At 37.2% G+C, this 22,680-nt stretch overlaps 1 protein-coding gene across 6 annotated transcripts in view; it reads left to right on the top strand.

The window, feature by feature from the left end:
* Positions 1-8,895: 8,895 nt before the first annotated feature.
* Positions 8,896-22,680, top strand: part of LOC107798425 (uncharacterized protein At5g08430) — a 37,586-nt gene continuing 23,801 nt past the window's right edge. For 2 of the 6 annotated variants that reach the window (XM_075254559.1, XM_075254558.1), the window contains exons 1-3: positions 8,896-9,070; positions 9,699-9,804; positions 20,956-21,035. In XM_075254559.1, the coding sequence (XP_075110660.1) occupies positions 8,911-9,070; positions 9,699-9,804; positions 20,956-21,035 (346 nt within the window). In that variant the 5' untranslated portion in view covers positions 8,896-8,910. Of the gene's footprint in view, positions 9,103-9,423; positions 9,482-9,686; positions 9,805-20,955; positions 21,036-22,680 lie in introns of all 6 variants that reach the window. The other 4 variants (XM_075254560.1, XM_075254561.1, XM_075254562.1 and 1 more) reach the window with 4 other exon arrangements.

Genomic DNA, 22,680 nt, shown 5'->3' with positions numbered 1-22,680 from the left:
CATCGGCTACTACGTTCACCTTTCCCGGATGGTATAAAATGTCGACATCACAGTCTTTAAGTATCTCCATCCATCTCCTTTGACAAAGATTCAATTCCCTTTGCTTGAAGATGTACTGGAGACTCCTATGATCCGTATAGATATCAACATAAATGCCATACAAGTAGTGCCTCCACACCTTTAGTGCATGAATCACCGTAGCTAACTCTAAATTGTGGGTCGGGTAGTTCTCGTGCTTTCTTAACTGTCTAGAAGCATAAGCAACAACCTTACCATGTTGCATCAGCACACAACCCAACCTAACGCCTGAATCGTCACAATAGATAACGTAACCATCGGTCCCTTCTGGAAGCGTTAGAACTGGTGCTGAAGTTAACCTGTCCTTTAATGCCTGGAAACTCCGTTTGCAAGCATCAGTCCATTGAAACTTTGCTCCCTTCTGAGTCAACTTTGTTAAAGGTGCTGAAAGGGAAGAAAATCTTTCCACAAATCTCCTGTAATAACCTGCCAAACCGAGAAAGCTATGGACCTCCGTCGGTGTTGTGGGCCTAGGCCAAGTCTTTACTGCCTCAATCTTTTGTGTATCCACCCGGATGCCTTCACCTGAAATGATATGCCCAAGGAAAGTTACAGAGTTCCGCCAGAATTCAAATTTAGAAAATTTTGCATACAACTTCCCTTATTGTAGAACTCTTAGCACAGTACGCAGATGATCTGCATGCTTATCCTCTGAACGAGAATACACCAATATGTCATCAATAAATACAATTACGAACAGATCTAAGAAAGGCCTGAACACATAGTTCATCAAATCCATGAATACTGCTTGGGCATTGGTCAGACCGAACGACATAACCCGAAACTCAAAGTGCCCATATCTAGTCCTGATGCTGTCTTCGGAATATCTTCATCCTTAACCCTTACCTGATGGTACCTGGACCTTAAGTCTATCTTTGAAAAACACTTGGCACCTTGCAACTGATCGAATAAATCATCATTTCTCCGGAGCGGGTACTTATTCTTGATCGTCACCTTATTTAGTTGCCTATAATCAATATACATTCGTAAGGAAGCATCTTTCTTTCTCACAAACAAAACAGGTGCTCCCTACGGTGACGTACTAGGTTCGATAAAGCCTTTTTCAAGTAAGTCTTTTAATTATTCTTTAAATTCTTTCAGCTCTGCGGGGGTCATTCTATAAGGAGGAATAGATATTGGGTGAATATCTGGTAGTAGGTCAATAGAAAACTCAATTTCTCGTTCTGGCGGGAGACCCGTAAGCTCATCGGGGAACTCATTCACCACAGGGATGGACTGAATGGTTGGTGACTCCACTTCCATATCCTGAACCCGAACTAAGTGATAAATACAACCCTTTCTGATCATCTTCCTTACCTTGAGATAGGAAATGAATCTTCCTCTCGGCGATGCCGTATTAACTTTCCACTCCAAAACAAGCTCCCCTGGAAAATGAAATCGGACTATCTTCGATCTACAATCAACGTTGGCATAACAAGAAGCCAACCAATCCATACCCATTATAACATCAAATTCTACCATATCTAACTCGATTAAGTCTGCTACGGTAGGTTGACCGTGAACTACTATTATACAACCCTTATATACTTGCTTAGCTATCACCGAGTCCCCCAACAGGTGTAGACACATCAAAAGGTTTAACCAATTCAAGTTTTATTTCAAACTTACTAGCAACCAACAGAGTAACGTATGATAAGGTGGAACCTGGGTCAATCAGTGCATATACATCATAGGAGGAGACTGGTAATATACCAGTAACAACATCAGGCAATGACTCTTGGTCCTGTCGTCCCGCAAACGCATGAATGCGATTCTAAGGGTTGCTCAAGCTAGATGCTCCACCTCTGCCTCTACCACGACTCATTGGTGCCTGGGGAACTTGCCTAGGGGGGCATACTGATGATGACGAACCAGCTACAAATCCCGCTGGCTGAGCTATGCTTGTATTACCTCTCACCGGACAATCCCTCATAACGTGGCCCGAATAACCACAAGTATAACAAACACCTAATCCCATACAACATGTCCGGTATGCTGCTTACCATATTGAGTACATCTTGGCAAGGGTGGCCTCATTTGATTTGACTCGCCCCTATACTGAGAACCTGAGGCCCTGAAATTCTAGCTAGACCCTGAATATGTAGAATAATTAAATCTCTTACCGCCAAACTGAGGGGGCACGCTAACCGAGGTATGGGATGGATACATCAAGTACTACTGCCTCTAAGCACCTCAAAACTCACCAGAAGGACCCGAAGACCTCGCTCTCTTATTTTGGGGCCTATCATGCTCACGATCAGCCTTCTGTTTCTGTTTACGCTCCTTTACACCCTGAGCATATGCCTGAATATGAGAAATATCCATGTCTGGCTGAAGTGAGACCGACATACAATCGTTAAGCAAGTAAGGCTCTAATCCCATCACGAACCGGTGAACCCGATCCTCCATCTTAGATATAACAGTGGGAGCGTACCTAGCTAACGAATCAAACTGAAGACTGTACTCCCGAACACTCATGTTACCCTGCCAAAGGGTCCAAAACCTATCAACTCTGGCCCGTCTAAGCTCTGGTGGCAGATAATGACGAAGAAAAGCTTCGGTAAACTCCTACCATACTGCTGGAGGGGCATCCTCACATTTGGACAATTCCCAATACTCATACCAATTAACTGCAACATCTCGGAGCCTATAAGAATCTAGCTCAACTGACTCGGTCGCAGTGGCCTTCATTACCCATAACGTCCTCGACATTCTATCAATAAATACCCAAGGGTCCTCGTTTGGATATGCTCTAGTGAATACCGGAGGGTCTAAATTAATAAAGTCACACCCTCGCCTCACATACCTATTTGCATGACCAATACCTACTTCCTAACGCCGAGGCTGTGCGGCTACTAATCGGGTCAATAACTGAATAGCATCTCTCATCTCCTGACCCGACGCATCCGGTTGAGGTGCTGAATGGATAGGGGTGGGTGTTAGAGCTGGTGCCCCTCAGAGCTCTTCTAGAAAAGGCATGGTATGTGAAGTCTGAGATGGAACCTCATCATGAGACTCTCCCTGAGCCCTGGTAACTCGTGGCGCTCGACTAGTAGTCTCACCAGCCACGGATTTTCCCTTCTGGGTGGTCGTACTCTTTGGAGGCACTGCTGGAAATATGTAACATATCGTTAGGAACATGAATTCTTATATCGCATGATCTAAGATAAAAAAGAGAGGATAACATCCTATATGTCCTGTAGCCTCATATTTATAAGTGTGGTGCATGACATACCCGTAAACAAGACTCTACTAGACACGGTCTGTAGACAACCCTAAAATAGAACTGCTCTAATACCACTTTTGTCACGATCCAAACCGATGGGCCGCGGCGGGTGCCTGAGTCCTACCTGTCAAACACCCCTAAACATGTGTTTAAGATATGAACCTGTATAACATTTGATGAACTGCGAATATAACATATATGAAGGAAACCTGCCAACAAGGCATATGTTCGTATACATACACAATACAGTGGGCGAGCCGACAAGGCTGCTATAGAAAACTACATATCCAATAACTGAAAGCCGACAAGGCCACATACAACCCAACTAGATATACTGTCTACAGACCTCTAATGGGAATATAACTGTACAGAGATGGGAATGAGCCACGTCATACCCATATATATATATATATATATATATATATATATATATATATATATATATATATACATATACATACATACATATCGTACCAAACTCAAAAGCAGCTCCGGATCAAGTGGAGCACTCCAACTCTCGCTGATCAGGGATCCTAAGAAGGGGGACCGTCAGCTTCCCTACCTGCACCTGCGGGCATGGAACGCAGGCCCCGTGAAATAGGGCGTCAGTACAAAAAATGTACTGAGTATGTAAGGCATGAAAATTAGTACGTAAGAGACATAGATGAAACATGGAATAAGACAACATATCTTTAAATTTGAATAACTTTATAAATTCTGAAATGTTAATAATGTCATGCACGTGCGTATAAATGTCTTGCCATGCATAGGTACGAGTGTACATAATATCATCAAGCTACTGAGGCTGGGCAACATCATCAACATATACCAGCTGATCAGGTGGTGGTGTGTATATAACGCCGTAACCTTTTTCCTTATCCCATATACATATATTTACATATATATGCGTATATAACGCCATCTGGTCATGGGTCAATGCACATGTATAAATGAGTGAAATGCATGAAAAATACGTATTAATCTCCATATTCATTCCAAATAAACTTTTTTCAACTATGTATTATTCTGAGACCCATGAACAGAAGATAATAATATTTTTCATGGGGAATTAAGAATATAGACACCACTACTATTTTTATGAATAAAGTAATTTATGGAAACTGTGCGTTTGCTCGTTTATTCAGTATAACTTGGACCATGCCAAAAGAAAGAAGGGAGAGCCTTAACATACCCGTTCCTAGAATTATTTGAACGAATCTACTTCTGCGAAATTTACACCGGATTTCCTTGAAATCTTGGACGAATTTGTTCTGTTTCTGACGTTTTTGAACTAAAGAATGGACTTAAACTAAAACTTGTTCCAGCGTTTTTTGGTTTGAAATCTTAAGAGAAAAATGTTTGTGATTCTTGAATTTTTGGAAAGAAACCTTTTTGAATTCCTTTTGGTTCAAATTGGATATGTGCAAACAACTTAGATTAGTCATCATTCCTTATTTATGCCTAGGTGGCAATAAGTGACTACTTAGTCACTCTTTATCTTGGTGGCTTCTTGCCACATTACTTGGGGGATAATTATTATATTTTATCCGCTTATTAGTTAATCGGATAATGTCCCGTTACTCGGTAATTAACTAATTATCCGTATTATTTAAAAATTATCACAAATTACTTAAAATTCTATTTATTTTTAAAATACTTCATATATACTTTATATATTATACTATCGTGGTCATATGGTACCTTGCATGGTACTAGTTCATAATTATCGGGTATTATCGCTCGACCCATATTTTACTCCAAATTGGCCACTTTCAACGAAACTCATTCTCTTTAATCCGTGTGCCCCTTTATCCTTCATAACACTTATTTATCGCTTGCTATAAATAGCGTAAGTACGTCAACGTCAAGATGATCTCATCCCCGAGTCTACGTCGGTTAACTGAAAAATTTTAACGTACAAAAATCGCGAGATGTAACAGATTCAATCCTATCCTTTTTAGTGGTATCTTTACTAAAATATTTTTTAGTGGTATCTTTACAAATAGATTTGTATATTGCAATTATATAATTACATTGAATATAGTTAAATACATAAAAATATATTGAATACATGAAGTGTAGCAGGTCATCTATAATGCAAAAACATAAGAATACATACTGCAGATACATTTGACTACATATATATATATCTGAATGCATAAATTATATAAATTAAAAAAATATATGAATACATTCATGGAATACAGTGAGATAGTGAATACAATAAAATACATGGAATATAGCGAGATATATTGAAAACAGACAGTGAATACAATGAAATACATGGAATACAACGAGATACATTGAAGTACAACGAAAAAAAGTAACAGACTCTTCAAGTTCCTCAACCCCAAACTCCGTCCCCAATCCACTGATATCTAGGTAGCCGCCGGTAAAATGAAGACAATTGTTGAAGAAGCACCAATTTAAAGGATCAAACGGAAACTAGAGACAGAACCTCTTCAGATTTCACAAGGCAAACATGAACAATCAATGCAAAATCTAAGAAAAATTTAGAATGTGTAACACAAATGTGTGAAAGAAATCGTCGGCCGGAGGAGGGGGTTAGGGGTGACACAACAAAATCAAAGGGAGGAGGTAGCCGAGTGACAACACTTCTTCATCTTGTACATGAGGGGTGAAAGACCTAAAAAGGTAAAAATGGTGCGGGTTGGCTATTTATCAATCATGTAATTGAAAAATAATTAATATTTATAAAATCGTTGTAAATAGTCATCTTTAATGCGAACATAAATTTTTTTAGATAAAAATACCCTTAGTTAAAATAAAAAAAATTCCAGCATAATATACTGGAATTCAAAACTTTTACAAGTGAAACTCCAACATAATATGTTAGTATTAAAATTGGGTGAACTTCCCCCTCAACTTTGAACAATAGTAATTCTCCCTCCTTTATCCTACACAATACCTTTTTCTGCCCTTGCATTTTTAATTTCCGCCTCTATTTAATATTTTTTTTATCATACGATTTTTGTAATGGTTTTAGCTCTAATTTAAATTATGTAATACCTATTATAAATTATAATGTATGTTCATTAAAATTATAAGTAGAATAATCCTTTTATAAATATTATAAATTCACCGTCATCTTTATGAGTTGCTATTTTAATGTAATGCATATTAACTATATATTTAAGTTATCTTTTTTTAATGGCCGAGTCAGAAATCCATATAAGAGGATTGAAAACACCCCCAAAAAAATTTATTTAGGATTTGAAGTTGTGAGCTAAGATAACTTTTGAATCTCTATACCACTTTAATAACATATTCTTATGTCAAAGGGATTCAAAAATTTATATATAACTAAAAAGTTTGTTTTTGTCCTATTTGTGCTGTCTAATTTTCTGGCGAGGGGATTCAATTGAATTCTCTTACCTCCTTTGCCCGTTAACTTTCTCTCTTATTCTCTATTGTTGATATAGATTTTAAGATTTTGATTACCATTAATGAACTAATTTTTAAATTTATATTATAAAATTCATTTATAATAAGGTATAACATAATTTAAATTAAAGATAAAACCATAAAAATCTCATAGAATAAAAAAGTATAATATATAGAGGAGGGAATTAAAAATTCAAGGGCAAAAAACGCATTGTGCAGGATATAGGAGGGTAAAATGACTATTGTTCAAATCACCCTTACCCCTTACTACTCTCAATCCAATCTTAAAATAAATCTCCGTTTTTGCACTTCCACTACACTCTTAGAGGTCGTTTGGTAGAGTGTGTTAGAGAAAATAATGCATGCATTAGCTTTGTGTATTAGTAATGCTTTGTTTGGTGCACTTTTTCAACTTATGTATAATTAATACAAGTATTAGTTATACACTCTATTTGGTATTATCCTATGTATAGCTAATGCATAGAAAACCATGACATTAGCTATACAAAGGCTATTAATGCATGCATTAGCATGGTTAAAGACAAAATTATCCTTAAAGTCCCTTAAGTTAAAGAATATGGAGGGCATTTTTGTAAACAATTAAATTTCTTAAAAATTATGCAATGCATTTTAATTTTTAATACACCACACCAAACAATGCATAAGAAATAATCTTTGTATAACTAATGCTTGCATTACTAACCCATGCATTACTAATGCACCTTATTTAGCATTATTCTTATACGCCCTATCAAACGACCCCTAAAAGTGCAGCATTAAAATTTAGAACTTTACAAGTGAATGTTCCAGTGTATTGTATTGGAGTTGTAAAAAATCTTAAAATGAAATGTAGCCTTTCGTTGATAATAATCCTTAGTTTTATATCTGAAAGCAATTTCAGCATTTTAAAAATGATCGAACGTAAAGGAATTCGAACACATGAATTTTTAACTAGATAAATGTGATATTGTAGGGATTTACACTATTTTGAACTCTAGCTTAAACCATCTGCATTATTGTTTACTTTTAGGCATTCTATTTATAAAAACTTTCATCACATCTAAATATTACTGTCGGATTTTATTATTTCCTTGATTAGCACAACTTTTTTTTTAAAGATATGTAACATGCATAATCCTAGGATTTCAAATTCACGAATTTTCAATTGACAATTCATGTTCCATTGGATTTTAATTACAAAATTAGAATATGTTCTTTTGTATTAGACAAAGGTTTTGATCTATTTTAAGACAAACTTATAGATTCGTGGCTTCTGATCTACCCAAAATATTTTAAAAAATACCGCGATAAACTCACACACCTTCATTAGTCCCTCCTCATTCTTTGTTCCACTATAGGGCATTGTCACAGAGCTTTTAAGTACAGTCAAACCTCTCTATAACAGGCATTTGTTCCAGATATTTTTGATTGTTATAACGAAGTGCTATTACAGAAAACATATATTATAGCATAACATGAAAGTTGGTTCTGAAAAATCTTGACTTTTATATCGAAGTGTTGTTATATAGAGGTTTGATTGTAGTAAATAAAAGTTAAACTCCATGATAATATTTTAGAGTTTTCACTTGTATTTTTTTTTGTCTTTGAGACAGTACCCCGGAGTTTCAACTTGATAATATATGAAGTTCAAAAGAAAAAGATGAAAAAGTGGATTTACGACGCTTGAGGTTATTTTTGTTCAAAGTTTATGTTTGCATTAAGTGGTCGTTTGGACATAAGACTTGTAAAATTTCAAAAAAGATAAATCTTTTTTTTCAAGTGAAAATGATATTTGAAAATTAGAGTTGCGTTTGTATATGAATAAAATTTTGGATCGTTTTTGAAATTTTGTGAGTGATTTGAGTGAAAATTTTAAAAAATAGCTTTTTGGAGTTTTTCAAATTTCCGAAAAATTCCAAAATGCTTCTTCAAGTGAAAACTGAAAATTTTATGAACGATTTCGGAAAAAAAGGGAAAAATTCTTATGTCCAAACGGGCTCGTACTTAAAAATGACTATTTTTTAAATTACATTTTCAACTATGGATCGGAATTTTCTTCCCTAAAAAAGAGAACAAATAAAGAAATAGGTTGTCAGTGGGAAAAAACTTGTGAAAATCTCTCCACCAATAGGAGTGCTAGTGTGCTACTGCAACTGTGGCATAGTACGGCTGCTACTGCTATTATGCCACGGCGCTTTACCATGGAAAAAAACAAATATTTTGGTATTCCTACCCACCCATTTACTTGCATACAGTACTCATCATTATTCCTCTCTTTACATACAGTACTCATCAAAACCACATTGCAGAATCTGCTCTGCTCTCTTTCTCAAAAACCCAATTATGACAAGTTCACAAACGGTAAAGTTTGCTGCATTTCAATTGAAAAAAATGTAAATTTTCGTTCTGGGTTTTGTTTTGTTTAGCTGTTAAGATAAACCTGATTTAGCTAGCCATACTGCATTGTAGTTCTGATGTTCGAATTTTGATCAAAGCCACCACCTTTATCGATTTTCCTTTGATGGGTGCCTAAATAATTTCATATCTGCATTTTTTGTTTATTTTCTGATGATATCTTAGCATAGTTCTTGCCTAATTTATCGGAAACAAACTCTCTGCCCTCCTAAGATAGGGGAACTGGCTTGGTTTTTTGTTGTTGTATAGTTCTTGACTAAATTTCTTCTCTTTTTTCATGACGATGGTGCTCGGACCAGCTTGCGCGCACCTCGACTATTCTACGTAGCTGCTAACTCCCACCAGCGCAAGTACTTGGTAGCATTTTTTCTATATAGAGTAACATTTCATTTACTGCATTGTGATTGTGATTATCCCTGTTAATCATCAGTGTCAAGTTTCTTCTCTTTTTTTTTTTGTTCTGTATATTGTTCTGCATGTAATATTGCTAATTCTCTTGCAATAGAGAAAATAAGATCTCCATATCTGCATTCTGGTTTCTTAATTCTATGAGCTAAAGTAGTTTTTGGAACAGTGATGACGAAGAGGAAGAAAAATAAGAGCTTGAGGAAGGAAGAAATAGCAGAAGACTGGTGTTTTGTTTGCAAAGATGGTGGCCAACTGCTAATTTGTGATTATGGGTAAGTTTTTTCTTCCAACAATCTTGTAATTTATCGTTAGTTATTTAATGTACTGTGAATATAATTGTGTCTCATTATTTAATATTGTTGGTGAATCTTGTACTGACTCTTTTAAAAGGAAGAAGGATTTATACTCTGTTTGTGTTCACTTAACGGAGGTCTGAATTTGAATGGTTTGACCTTAGACCATTAAGTACATTTGTTTTTTCATTTAACCATTTAATGAGTCTAGGCTTTTTAAGCGAAGCAGCTTTTGCTATCTTCTAATTTCTAAATTTTATCACATAAGATGTTACAATAATTTTTCATGTAAAAAATTGTCACAATCTAAGCTATGGACCATAGCAGACACCGAGTGTGCTTGCCCACTTAGTGAACCAATTATTAACAACAATCTCATCATTCATCAACGAAAATAAATACTCAAAGTTGCTTAATCAATATCAAATGATGTATTCATCACAAATAGAGCTTAACAAATTCACAACCTTAACTCCACGTTGTCCATAACCAACCTAAATAGATAACTTTGACAGGAGAGAGTTCATGTAGTGTGTGTAGATTCATAACAAACACGACCTACTAAACAAGTAAAAGAAAGAACAAAGCCAACAAGTTCCCATGGGAAGGCAAGTGGGGCTAAACAAGAATGCTAGCTTGACTGCAATACAAAGGTGCAACCACAAATATGTTTTTTGGATATATATATATATATTGTTAGTTTGGTTGTTAAATAGTTACATGTAAATAACCCTAATCCTATATGTAGTAGGAGTGGAACATGTATTAGAGTTTTTGGCGACAATCATCCCTTAACTATAGCTCAAACCTAAGGTACATCCTTGGGTTATCTCAGTAAACAAAAAACATCCTTATATTATTTAAAATGTGGTAAGAATCATCCTTCTGTTAACTTTTGTAAAAAAAAAAATAACAGCGTCAACAAAAAAACATGTCAAGCACGTGCCTTTCCCCCTAAATTTTCCCATTTTGTCCCTTCCGGATTGTCTTCCACCTTCAGCAGAAGAGCTCTAGTTTTTGGTGAAATTTGTATTCCTATACTGTAATAGTACCTCACCAGGGAAAAAGACTAAAAGTCCATAATGTTATATATAGAATAATATATATATATATGTACTATTTACTAATAAACTACTGAGAAGGGCAGCGACAATGAAGTGCCGAAAGGGACGACTGATGTGGTGGTTATAGACAGTGCTACGGATGAGGAGAACATCGGAGATTTGGTCAGTGAGCCATCTCTTCCGGAAGGCGGTGAATCGTGTGTGGATGTGTTGCAGGGCTCGGAGATTGAAGGCAAAGCCTAAAAGAAAAAGGAATTGAAAGAGAAGGAGGAAGAAGAAGGAAGTGATAATCCGACATCGGAGATTTGGTCGGTGAGCCATCTCTTCCGGAAGGCGGTGAATCGTGTGTGGATGTGTTGCAGGGCTCGGAGATTGAAGGCAAAGCCGGAAAGAAAAAGGAAGTGAAAGAGAAGGAGGAAGAATAAGGAAGTGATAATCCTACTGAATAATTTAGTACAAGTAGCACTAGATATGTAAAAGATTGTGTATGTGAAGCTTAAAATTATTGGATTTTAAATTTAAAAAATGACTGCTATGATTAGAAAGGCTTTTGCACTGATCTTATAAAACCATAGTCTGGTAAAGGCTTTTGCTTTAGAAATAGTTAAAGGAATTGGAAATACAATTTGTTTATTATTTTTAATCATATCAGCCATTTATGAAGAAGCTTTTGAAGCTTGTTTTTCGTGTATGGGTAATGGGTATAGTTATCGGTATGGTTTTTTTTAATTAATTAGGAGATATTTAAAATTGGCCAACAGGACAATAACTACATTAAGTAAATATAAAATAAATAATTGGGTTCACAAAAAAAATATGGATATTGAGTGACTTTTTTAACACATATACAGAGTAGTGCAAAAGCTACTGGGTTCACGGAAACCCACGCGTAATAGGATGGATCCGCCTTGTGTACAAGTCGTATCTTCAATTTTGTCTTAAATTTGTTGTGTGTATTTTACAAGTTCAACAAAACTTTTAGTTTATGAAGCCTTAGTTTGGTGAAGGTGGAAGACATTGGGCGGTAGGGACAAGACAGGGAAAATTTAGGGGGAAAAGCATGTCCTTGACATGTTTTTTGCTAATGCCATTAGTCTTTTTGACAAAAGTTAACGGAAGGATGATTTTTGCTGCCTTTTAGATAATATAGGGATGTTTTTTGTTTACAGAGGTAACTCAAGGATGCACCGTAGGTTTGAGCTTCTTAAGGAATTATTCATCAGATCTCTTGTTCTTATATCCCTTAGCAAAATGGGGGTGCAGAGAGAAAGAATAGACATATCATTGAGACTGCTCGCACACTTCTCATTGAATCTCATGTTCCGTTGCGTTTTTGGGGCGATGCAGTTCTCACAACTTGTTATTTGGTTAATCGGATGCCTTCATCTCCCATCTAGAATCAGATTCCGTATTTAGTATTGTTTCCCCAGTCACCTTTATACTTTCTTCCCCCTCGTATTTTTGTGAGTACTTGTTTCGTTCATAACTTAGCCCCTGGGAAAGATAAGTTAGCTCCTCGTGCTCTCAAGTGTGTCTTCCTTGGTTATTCTCGTATTCATAAGGGATATCGTTGTTACTCACCTGATCTTCGTAGGTACCTTGTGTCAGCTGTCGTCACATTTTTTGAGTCTAAACCTTTCTTTACCTCTTCTGACCACCTTAATATATCTGAGGTCTTACCTATACCGACCTTTGAGGAGTTTACTATAGCTCTTCCTTCACCTTCTGCCACAGAAATCTTACCCATTCCAACAGTTAAGGAGTCTAGTATGGCTCCTCCTAGATCCCCAGACACAGGAACACCACTCTTGACTTATCATCGTTGTTTGCGCCCAGTATCAGGCCTAGCTGATTCACGTCCTGCACCTGACCCTGCTCCTACTACGGACTTGTCTCTTCCTAGTACATTGATTGCACTTCGGAAAGGTATATGGACCACGCTTAATCCTAATCCCCATTATGTCGGTTTAAGTTATCATCGTCTTTCATCACCCCATTATGCTTTTATATCTTCTTTGTCCTCTGTTTCCATCCCAAGTCTACAGGTGAAGCATTGTCTCATCTAGGATGGCGACATGCTATGATTGACGAGATATCTACTTTACATACGAGTAGTACTTGGAAGCTCGTTCCTCTTCCTTCAGGTAAATCTAATGTTGGTTGTCGTTGGGTGTATGCACTCAAGGTTGGTCCGGATGGCAAGGTTGGTCGACTTTAGGCCCGTCTTATTGCCAAAGGATATACTCAGATATTTGGGCTCGATTACAGTATACCTTCTCTCCCGTGGCTAAGATAGCATCAGTCCGCCTTTTTCTATACATGGCTGCTGTTCGCCATTGGCCTCTCTATCAACTGGACATTAAAAATGCTTTTCTATACGGTGACTTTGAGGATGGAATTTATATAGAGCAACCACCTGGGTTTGTTGCTCAATGGTAGTCTCGTGGCCTTGTATGTCGCTTGCGCCGGTCACTTTATGGTCTAAAGCAGTCTGCTCGAGCCTGTTTGGTAAGTTCAGCACAGTTATCCAGGAGTTTGGCATGACTCGTAGTGAAGCTGATCACTCTGTGTTTTATCGGCATTCTGCTTCAAGTCTCTGTATTTATCTGGTGGTCTATGGTGACGATATTGTTATTACTGGCAATGATCGGGATGATATTACTAAATTGAAGCAACATCTCTTTCAACACTTTCAGACTAAGATCTGGGCAGACTAAAGTATTTTCTGGGTACTGAGGTCGCTCAGTCTAGCTCAGGTATTGTGATATCACAGCGGAAGTATGCCTTAGACATTCTTGAGGAGACAGGAACGACAGGTTGTAGACCGATTGACACTCTAATGGATCCGAATTCTAAACTTCTGCCAGGACAGAGGGAGCCGCTTAGCGATCCTGCAAGATATAGGCTGCTGGTAGGTAAATTAAATTATCTCATAGTGACTAGACTTGATATTTCCTTTCCCGTGAGCGTTATAAGTCAGTTTATGGATTCTCCCTGTGATAGTCATTGGGATGAAGTTGTCCACATTTTTCGGTATATAAAATCGACTCCAGACAAAGGGTTATTGTTTGAGGATCGATGCCATGAGTAGATCGTTGGATACTCAGATGCTGATTGGGCAGGATCACCTTCTGATTGCCGTTCTACGTCTGGATATTGTGTTTTAGTAGGAGGCAATTTGGTGTCTTGGAAGAGCAAGAAACAGAATGTAGTTGCTCGGTCTAGTGCAGAAGCAGAATATCGAGCAATGGCTATGGCAACATGTGAGCTAATTTGGATCAAACAATTGCTCAAGGAGTTGAAATTTGGTGAAATCAGCCAGAGAGAACTTGGTATTGCATCAAATCCGGTGTTCCATGAGAGGACTAAACACATTGAAATTGATTGTCACTTCGTCAGAGAGAAGATACTCTCACGAGATATTGCTACAAAATTTGTGAATTCGAATGATCAACTTGCTGATATTTTCACCAAGTCTCTCACTGGTCCTCGTATTAGTTATATATGTAACAAGCTCGGTACATATGATTTATATGCACCGGCTTAAGGGGGAGTGTTAGTTTGGTAGTTAAATAGTTACATGTAAATCACCCTAATCCCATATGTAGTAGGAGTAAAACATGTATTATATATATAAGACTCATTGTACAATGTCAATACGTGTGAATAAGATTTTTCTCCCGTGCATTCTCACATACATGTATAGGAGTTACTGCATCATATTACAACTAGGGACTTTTCTAGTGAAATAGTCCCTTTTAAATCTGAATCAAAATTTTCTATTACTGAATGGGAGGGGTGTCAAAAAAGGGAAAGAAACTTCTTTTCCATTCTGCTTGAACCTTGTTTTAGAAAGGCTATACGCTGCCTGGCTTCCCTCCCTATATATATGCTTGGTTCACCAAGTCTAGTCATGAGGAACCTACAATCAGTTAAGATATGTTAGTATTTAGCAGTCAATCTTAAGCATACTTGCAACCTCTTTTGAATCTAAATTAATCTCCAAAGTAGTGAAGTTGAATTGAAGAGCCATTTTTAGTCCTCATAGTAGAGCCAGGATATCAGCTCCTGTGAGATTTGTTTTCCTTGTTTTCGTAAGGAAGCCTTTCATCCATAATCCTTTATGATTTTGTATAATCCCACCAAGTCCTCCAGTTTCAGCATTAGGTTGCACCGCCCCGTCCGTGTTAAGCATAAAGAATTTTCTTTTGGAGGGTTCCACTTAATATTCATTGAAATGGATAATTTTTAAAGTTGAACACCTTTCTGCAAGGGTATGGAACTCAAAGCTTCGGTAAGAATTTGTTTGAAGTTAATGTTATCCTTATTATTGTCAAATACATTGTTGTTCCATTAAGCCAATTATGCCATAAGCAAAAAGGTGCTAAGGAGTACAATGGAAGGATAGAATTAAACATGTTAGTTTTATTAGTACACATACCTTTGATCCCGCTCATAATTTCAACGTGAGAAATGGGTTTATTAATGGTACTATTGATAAGGCGCTCATCCCAGAATTTAGGAAGCTCGAATTGTTGTTTGCTTTCTCCTGCCTTGGGTTAGGTTGATGAGGTTCTTGTCCGCTTATTTGTTGATATGATCGTGGTTGTTGCCGGCTGGGACCTGCTCGACTGTTTTGAGGAGCTGCGGCATTTGGTTACTGCAAAGATAAATTGACCTGAGTGGTTTGGATTGGCATTGCAAAGTTGTTCATGTTGTTCTGTTGCACGTTGGTTTCCATTTGGTTCTGGAGTGTTGTTTCTGTTCATACAAAAGAATGCCCAGAAGTGAATCCTCTGCTACAGTTTGGGTAGTGGAGCCAGACTCCAGAGGTGGAAGTTGTTCAAGAGCAGAGAGATCTTGGGAAGGTGTTGGTGTTGGGAATGTCATGAAGAGGGGGTTCGACCAAGCAGCTTGGTCCAAGTTGTTCAGGTTCAGGTTGGCTATACCATTCAATAGGCCTTCTGTTAAGATCTCAGGGTACCAGGGGTCTTGGATTTGAATCTGGATTGAGGGATTGCCTCTCACTCCTAGCTCCAACAGGGATTTTTTTATTTGATAACCGTAGTGTCCGAACCAGTTTGCGCGCACCTCGACTAATTCTATGGGATACCTGCCTCCTCCTACCAGCAATAGGTACCAGGTAACTCTATCCACTAAAACTTGGATAGATAGGAAGAAATCACCTAGTATTTTTGTCTCCGCTGGGATTTGAACCTGAGACCTCCATGGTTCTCACCCACTTCATTGACCACTAGGCCATACCCTTGGGTGCTACATATAAACTTAAAATTATTGGGTTGGGGTGGTGTATAGATATTGGGGTTGGAGGCTAGCCCGAGGGAGTTTGTCGAGTTGCTCTTTTGTTTTGGGTTGAGTTGCTCTTATTTTTGGTAGTTGTTTCGATGAAGGTAGTTGTTGCTGGGACTTCTTCCTCTCCATTCCTTTCGTGACTGTTGCCTCAGGTTGTATGGAGTTCTTTTCAGACTCGGTGGGTTTCAAAGTTTCTGTGTTCTTGACTAGTAGGTTTATGGTGTACTGTGTTATTAGTTCCCGTTACTTCATTAGGGTAAAAGTAGTCAGATTTGGATTTATTTTCTTTGCTTTTCGAACTAACGCTAGAGTTACCCTTTGTAGTATGGTTTACTTTATTGTTTTTGCTTAAAGAAGTTGAAGCACAATCTGATTGTGGTTCTTCATTGTTGGACAGTATCAGATTTAGTGCCAAGTTTGGATTAGTGTCTGGATTTGGAGGCATTTTGCTTGTTTCTTGGACATATGGACAATTTAGAGTTCTATGACAGTGACTTAGCCTATTACATTTAAGAAAAATGTTGTTGAAGCCCTTATAAGAGATCTTTTGTTTATGACGGACAATAAAAACTTCAGTTGGTAGAAGATTTTCTAATGGAACCTAGATGCATATTCAAGCATATTTTCCTAGACGTGTAGACTTTATGCAGTAATTGATCCTGAGTAACTATCCAATCATATATCCTATTTTAGAAAGGACTTCTAAGTCATAAAATTCTGTGGGAGGTCCCATCAGTCTTGCCCAGATGGCTATATATGATATAAAGTGTTGATCTGAGGCGACAAATGTTGGTTCCCATTTTTGTACTATCAGGAAACTGTTATCTATGAAGTATGAACCATGGCACATGCAAGGCTTTGGTATAAATTTCAGACTTGCTAAATTTAATCTGATAGAAATCATAATTCCAAGATCGATTAATTTTTTTTTTTGGTTTCCAGATTGAATTAATTTTTTATTTATGGAAAAGGGCCAAAACTGCCCTTAACCTATTCGCTTAGGTTTTAAAATACCCTTCGTCCACCTATTTTGCAAAAATTGCCCATCTGACACATTGATGCCCTTATTTCTGACGGGCCTTTGCTGAACTAAAAAGTATTTTATTATATATGACGTGGCAATGGCTTATTGGTCAAAATTAAAAATTCCACTCTAACCCAGACCTGGTCCGTAAATAACTCACTCACGATCCATCTTAGTCGTTCCAACCCGTTAAACCCTTTTAGCCCTTCAAACACCCGATTCCATACCCGACTCATGATCCAATCATTATTTAGGTTTCATTTGTCAAAATTTTATATTTTTCTTTTTATTAATTTATTATTTGGTACCCTATCCTTTTCCCTATCCATCTTCCCCAACTTAATCACCGCCGACAGTTTCCCAACCAAATCACCGCTGGCGAACTGTGAAGCTAATATGCTCTCATGATTTCAATTAACTCCAAAAAACTACATGGTGGCACAACAAATATAACTTTGGCCGAAAGATAACTTATTAAACCATAAAATCTTAAAATAAACCATTAATTTAATTCCAAAGAATACTAGATTTCACTCAGAAAATTTATATAATAAAAAGATGTTAAATTAAAATTAAATTAAGGCCGAAAAATCTGAGTAAGAGAGGGAGATCCGTGAGTGTTGAAGGGTGAAAATCTGAAAGTTGAAGCCGATGGTGGTCCTCTATCGGCAATGGTGAGTTATTGTACTTTGGCCATGGAGGAGAATGGTCAGAGAAAATATGGAGTGGGAGGGCAGGGACGGAAGAGGAGAAGTAAGGGCATTTTAAAAAGCGGGTCATGGGTCGGGTATGGATATTTTGGGTCATGAAGTGGGTTAATAAGTGGATGTGGGGTGAGGTTTTAATTTAATCCAATAAGAAACTGACACATAATAAGTAATAAAAAATTTTCTTAATCAAAATAGAACTGTTAGTTTTTCAGGGTGTGTGGGCCAGAAAGTTGACGTTAGGGGCAATCTTTAAGGGTATTTTTATACCTCAGCGAATAGGTTAGAGGCAGTTTTGGCCCGTTTTCGTTTTATTTAAGGTAGTTATACCGCAATTATCTTCGCAGGACCCTTACGATTTGAGCATTTTTCGGGTTTCTGTATAATCTAATTTTATCTTCAGAAGTTAAAGGAGTAAAATTGGTCAGACAATTTTTGTTTGTCATTTCATCTTCTAGGCTTATAGAGTTGAAATCTTTTCCTAGTATTTAAGTTGTCTTGAATGGTGGTATTTGTTTTAAGGAGTGACCTGATAGAACAACCTTTATAGTTGTATTTTCAACTTGCTTAGGATTATCAAAGGCTTGGTTTCATTGCAGTAGGTTGAGGGTTTACGGGGTTTATAGAGTTAGTAATAAGAAGAGTTTCCAAGTTTCTTGGAGGAAGGGGCTTATTTATTTCTCTGGGGTTTAACCTTGATGGTTTGAAAAGGGGGTTATTTATTAGGAGAGGAAATTTATCACGACTCAAGCCTATGGCACGTATGATCCGCTTTGGCCCTAGGCCTGCACGGATTTGTCCCTTGGGCTATACCATCATCGAGCCTTCACTTTTCTCTCCCATTTCGATGTGAGATTCGCCTAATGTGATATGTACACCCCTTCTTTAGAAGCTTGCCAACCTAGAAGCCTGCCAGTCCTGCTTGACCCACCCTCATCAGACCCCCCTCCATCATGGGAATCACATTCACCTCCTTTTGGGACTTAGCGTCCTCGCTGAGGTTTGTCCCACCATCGTACTGAGGGAGATTCGGCTCTGATGCCGTATTTGTCAAGGGTTGAAAAGGGGGTTATTTATTAGGAGAGGAAAGTGTATGTCTAGATTCATCAGTGATTTGTGTTCCATCTGGCGGTTTCGCTAATCAATTGTAGTTAAGGTTTGAGTTATTTGTTATGCTTTGTGCTTAATACTTACAATTCCATACTGAGAAGGTCCAAACTTTTGGAGAGATTTAATGTGGGAATCTATTGTAGTAGACAATAGGGAGCACTATCTAAAATATAAGAGTAGTGGGGAATGGTAGAAGTAGAAGATATATGTTCCTCTTCTTACCTCTGCTGAAGTTTCTCTAACAGAGGAAAGTGTTTGGAACAAATTACTATAATTCGTCCCCGCCTACGGATTAGTCGACATTTTTCACAAATTTTACGAACGGAAGCTCTTATTTTCATATTTCTCATTCCTTACCTTAATTCTGAATCTATTTCTTGGAAGAAATAAGTTTGTTGAAATTTTTCATCTCAAATTGTATTCCCACGAAAGGAATGGTGAGATTTTCCTAGGAAAATCTCTAGGGATGAAAGTAGAGAAAAATTGGACCTTCTCTCTCTAACCCACTGTAAAGTCCCTGAAAGTTTCATAAGGTTTTAAGACTTTAAAGTGCGGCGATGATGATTAGAAGTAATGTATTACATGGTAAAAGAGCCTATAGACTAGCACTATATCACATGTACATGGCAATAAGTGTAGAAGGTGTATCGGAAGTGATTTAGGGACTAAGGAGAGTCCTAGAACCAAGCCAAGTTGGAAACTACGCAACATACTAAAATTTCAAATGAGTTTGCTCAATGTTGGGTGGAGTCGTCTTGAACTCCTAAGGTGCTGTTTGCACAAGGCTCTTTTTTGTTACTCCTTTTTTTTTTTCCATCTTTTCTTGAGCCGAGGGTCTATTGAAAACAAACTCTCTACCTTCTCAGGTAGGGGTAAGGCTGCGTATACACTACCTTCCCCAGACCCCACTTGTGGGATTACACTGTGTTTGTTGTTGTTGATGTTTTTTTTTTAAATTTAAAAAAAGCTAATTTATATTTTAACAGATGTTAGACCATTTGATACGACTTTTTAGCGGGATCGTCATGTTCAGGTTCTTAGAAATAATTTGGATTTTATTTGGTTTTACCAATCAAAATTTTTTGGAATTTCTTTGGTTCAAGAATGACCCTACGGAAAAATTGGGGGAGGAACTCCACCCTCCCTGTCTTGTTGATCAATGAAAGCATCAATTCTCGAGGAATCAAAAGAGGATCTTGATCTGATTGGTCATATAGATTGTCTACACAAGCAATCCATTCATCTTTTCAGTCAGTACCCCTTTACAGTCTCCTATTTGACGTTTAAACAAAGAAATTGTAGAAGCAATGGATTAGCCTAAAATTTGATAGTTAATTTACAGCGCCAATAATAAGCGATGTTGTTCGTGTTCTTCTTGCTACTCAAATAAATACCAAATTTAAAATGTTAAACAAGTTGAACGTATTCTAGGTTCCTTTGTATGTGATCTTTTTTTTCAACTCATTTTTTCCATGTCTAATTGACATGTATGAATCCAAACACTCCATACACCTCTCTCTTTCTGTCTGTCTCTCCCTCCCCCAAAGAACAACTGTAACCATGTTGAGGATTGTGAACCACAAAGCAGAGACAAAATAACTTGTATGCATTAAAGATTATGACACCTTTTTTACTTCGAAAGTATTGATAGAGTTTAATTGGTAATAACTAAGCTCGTAATCTAACTTGATAAATGTGTAAAAAGGTTTTCTACCAACAGTCCATATGAAAAGCGGCATTCAGCTAATTTAATCGTTCTCACTCTTTCCGTTAGGGACTATATTTCCCTTTTAAAGAAGTTTGCATGCATTTTAATTAATTTACCTTTTTGCCCCTGCAGTTTACTACACAACTTGGTTCATGACCAATTTTCTCTCTTTAGTGTTTAATAAACATATTGATGGTTTTGCAGGCGATGCCTGAAAGCTTATCACCCTCGATGTGTGGGGAAAGATGACTCATTTTTGACAAGTGATGGACGCTGGACATGCAGTAAGCTCTTGTTCTATTTTCTTCAAGCAAATCTGATACTGCAATATTCTCTTTTTGTTATGTGTCTGGAGATTCTTCTTTTGCTAAGTTATTCGTTTCAAATAGTAAAGTGAAAAATGAAAAAGAATAGTACTTTTTAGGCAATGAGCTATTCATTTTCTAGCCATTAACCATGTATTCATTAAAATAAAGAGCAATATGGACTGATCTCCTACTCCAATGACTTGGCCCGCATTATAGTAGGTATTGCTTACTTTATTGTATATGCTTGGATGAAGTCGCTGAGACGAATGAACATCTCAAGAGAGAACAAGAAGCTATGAGTAAACAAAGTTCATGTATTCTTTAGCATTATAACTTCTCGGTATATGGGTAGATACATTGAATTATGTTTTGATTACAACATAAAAGGCACAAAGTGGAAAAACATTTTAGAGTGATTCTTCATAAAATAATCCAAGTTTTGAGAAATATAGACCTATGAGTTTATACTGGGTTTGTTGTTGTTGTTGTGAGACATATAGAACATGAGAGAGAAAAATATATGGGAATGCGTGGTATTTACACCTTACCCTTCTATCTATTTATACATATGTTTTGAGAGTTAGTAATTTACACTTGTCCAATGTGGGCCCACTAACCCTATGTACATACTAAATACTCTCCTTTAAGTTGGTGCATACATGTCATATATGCCGAGCTTCTTACGTGTATAACTAACTCGAGAACCTAGGAGAGATTGATAAATAAGTTAGCAAGCTAATCATTGGATTTCATAAATCTTGTGACAAAAGTATCGTCTCTCGCAAATTGAACCAATCTCTATGTGCTTGATCCTCTCATGGAATATTGGGTTTGAAAAATGTGGAGTGCAACTTGCTTGTCATTAATAAGTTCTACCTGAGTGGTCTCTCTAAACTTCAATTCTTTCAGTAATCGATTAATCCCTATTAATTCACAACTCGTAACAACCATGGCTTGATATTCCGCTTCAACACGGATCTTGCAACCACAAGGTGCTTTTTGCTCTTCTAAGATACTAAATTTGCTCCAACTAGAACACAATATCCAAAGTTAGAGCGTCTATCAGAGGGAGACTCGGCAACAATCAACATTTGTATGCTCAAGAATCTTCTTGTGTCCTTAATCCTCATAAAGTAGCACTTTTCCTAGAGCAGACTTAATATACCAAAGAATACAGGCTACTTTATTCCAATGAGCTTCACATGGAGAATCTGGAAATTGACTAATCATACTCACTGAAATGGAGATATCACATCGTCTTATATTGAGAGAATTCGATTTCCCAAATGATCTCCCGTATCTCCTAGGTTCATTGAGAGGCTCCGCTGACATGGAAGAAACTTGTCATTTGGGTCCATAGGTGTATTGATAGGTCTACAGTTTATCATCCTTGTCTCAAGTATATTGAGAGCATACTTTCAGATGAAAATGCCTGATCTGGATGGAGCTACTTCAATACCTAAGATGTATCATAACTTACATAGCTTCTTGGTATGGAAATGTTGAAAGAGATGTTCCTTCAAGCTGTCAATACCTTCTTGAGCCAGTGAAAACTATATCATCAACATACACTACCAAGTAGATACGCAAATTAGAGGTATCAGGTATACAATACAGAATG

The sequence above is a fragment of the Nicotiana tabacum genome, chromosome 6 (genome assembly GCF_000715075.1).
Source record: "Nicotiana tabacum cultivar K326 chromosome 6, ASM71507v2, whole genome shotgun sequence".
Lineage (NCBI taxonomy): Eukaryota > Viridiplantae > Streptophyta > Magnoliopsida > Solanales > Solanaceae > Nicotiana > Nicotiana tabacum.
The sequence above is the reverse complement of the archived record's forward strand: the minus strand, read 5'-3'. Positions and strand labels throughout refer to the sequence as shown.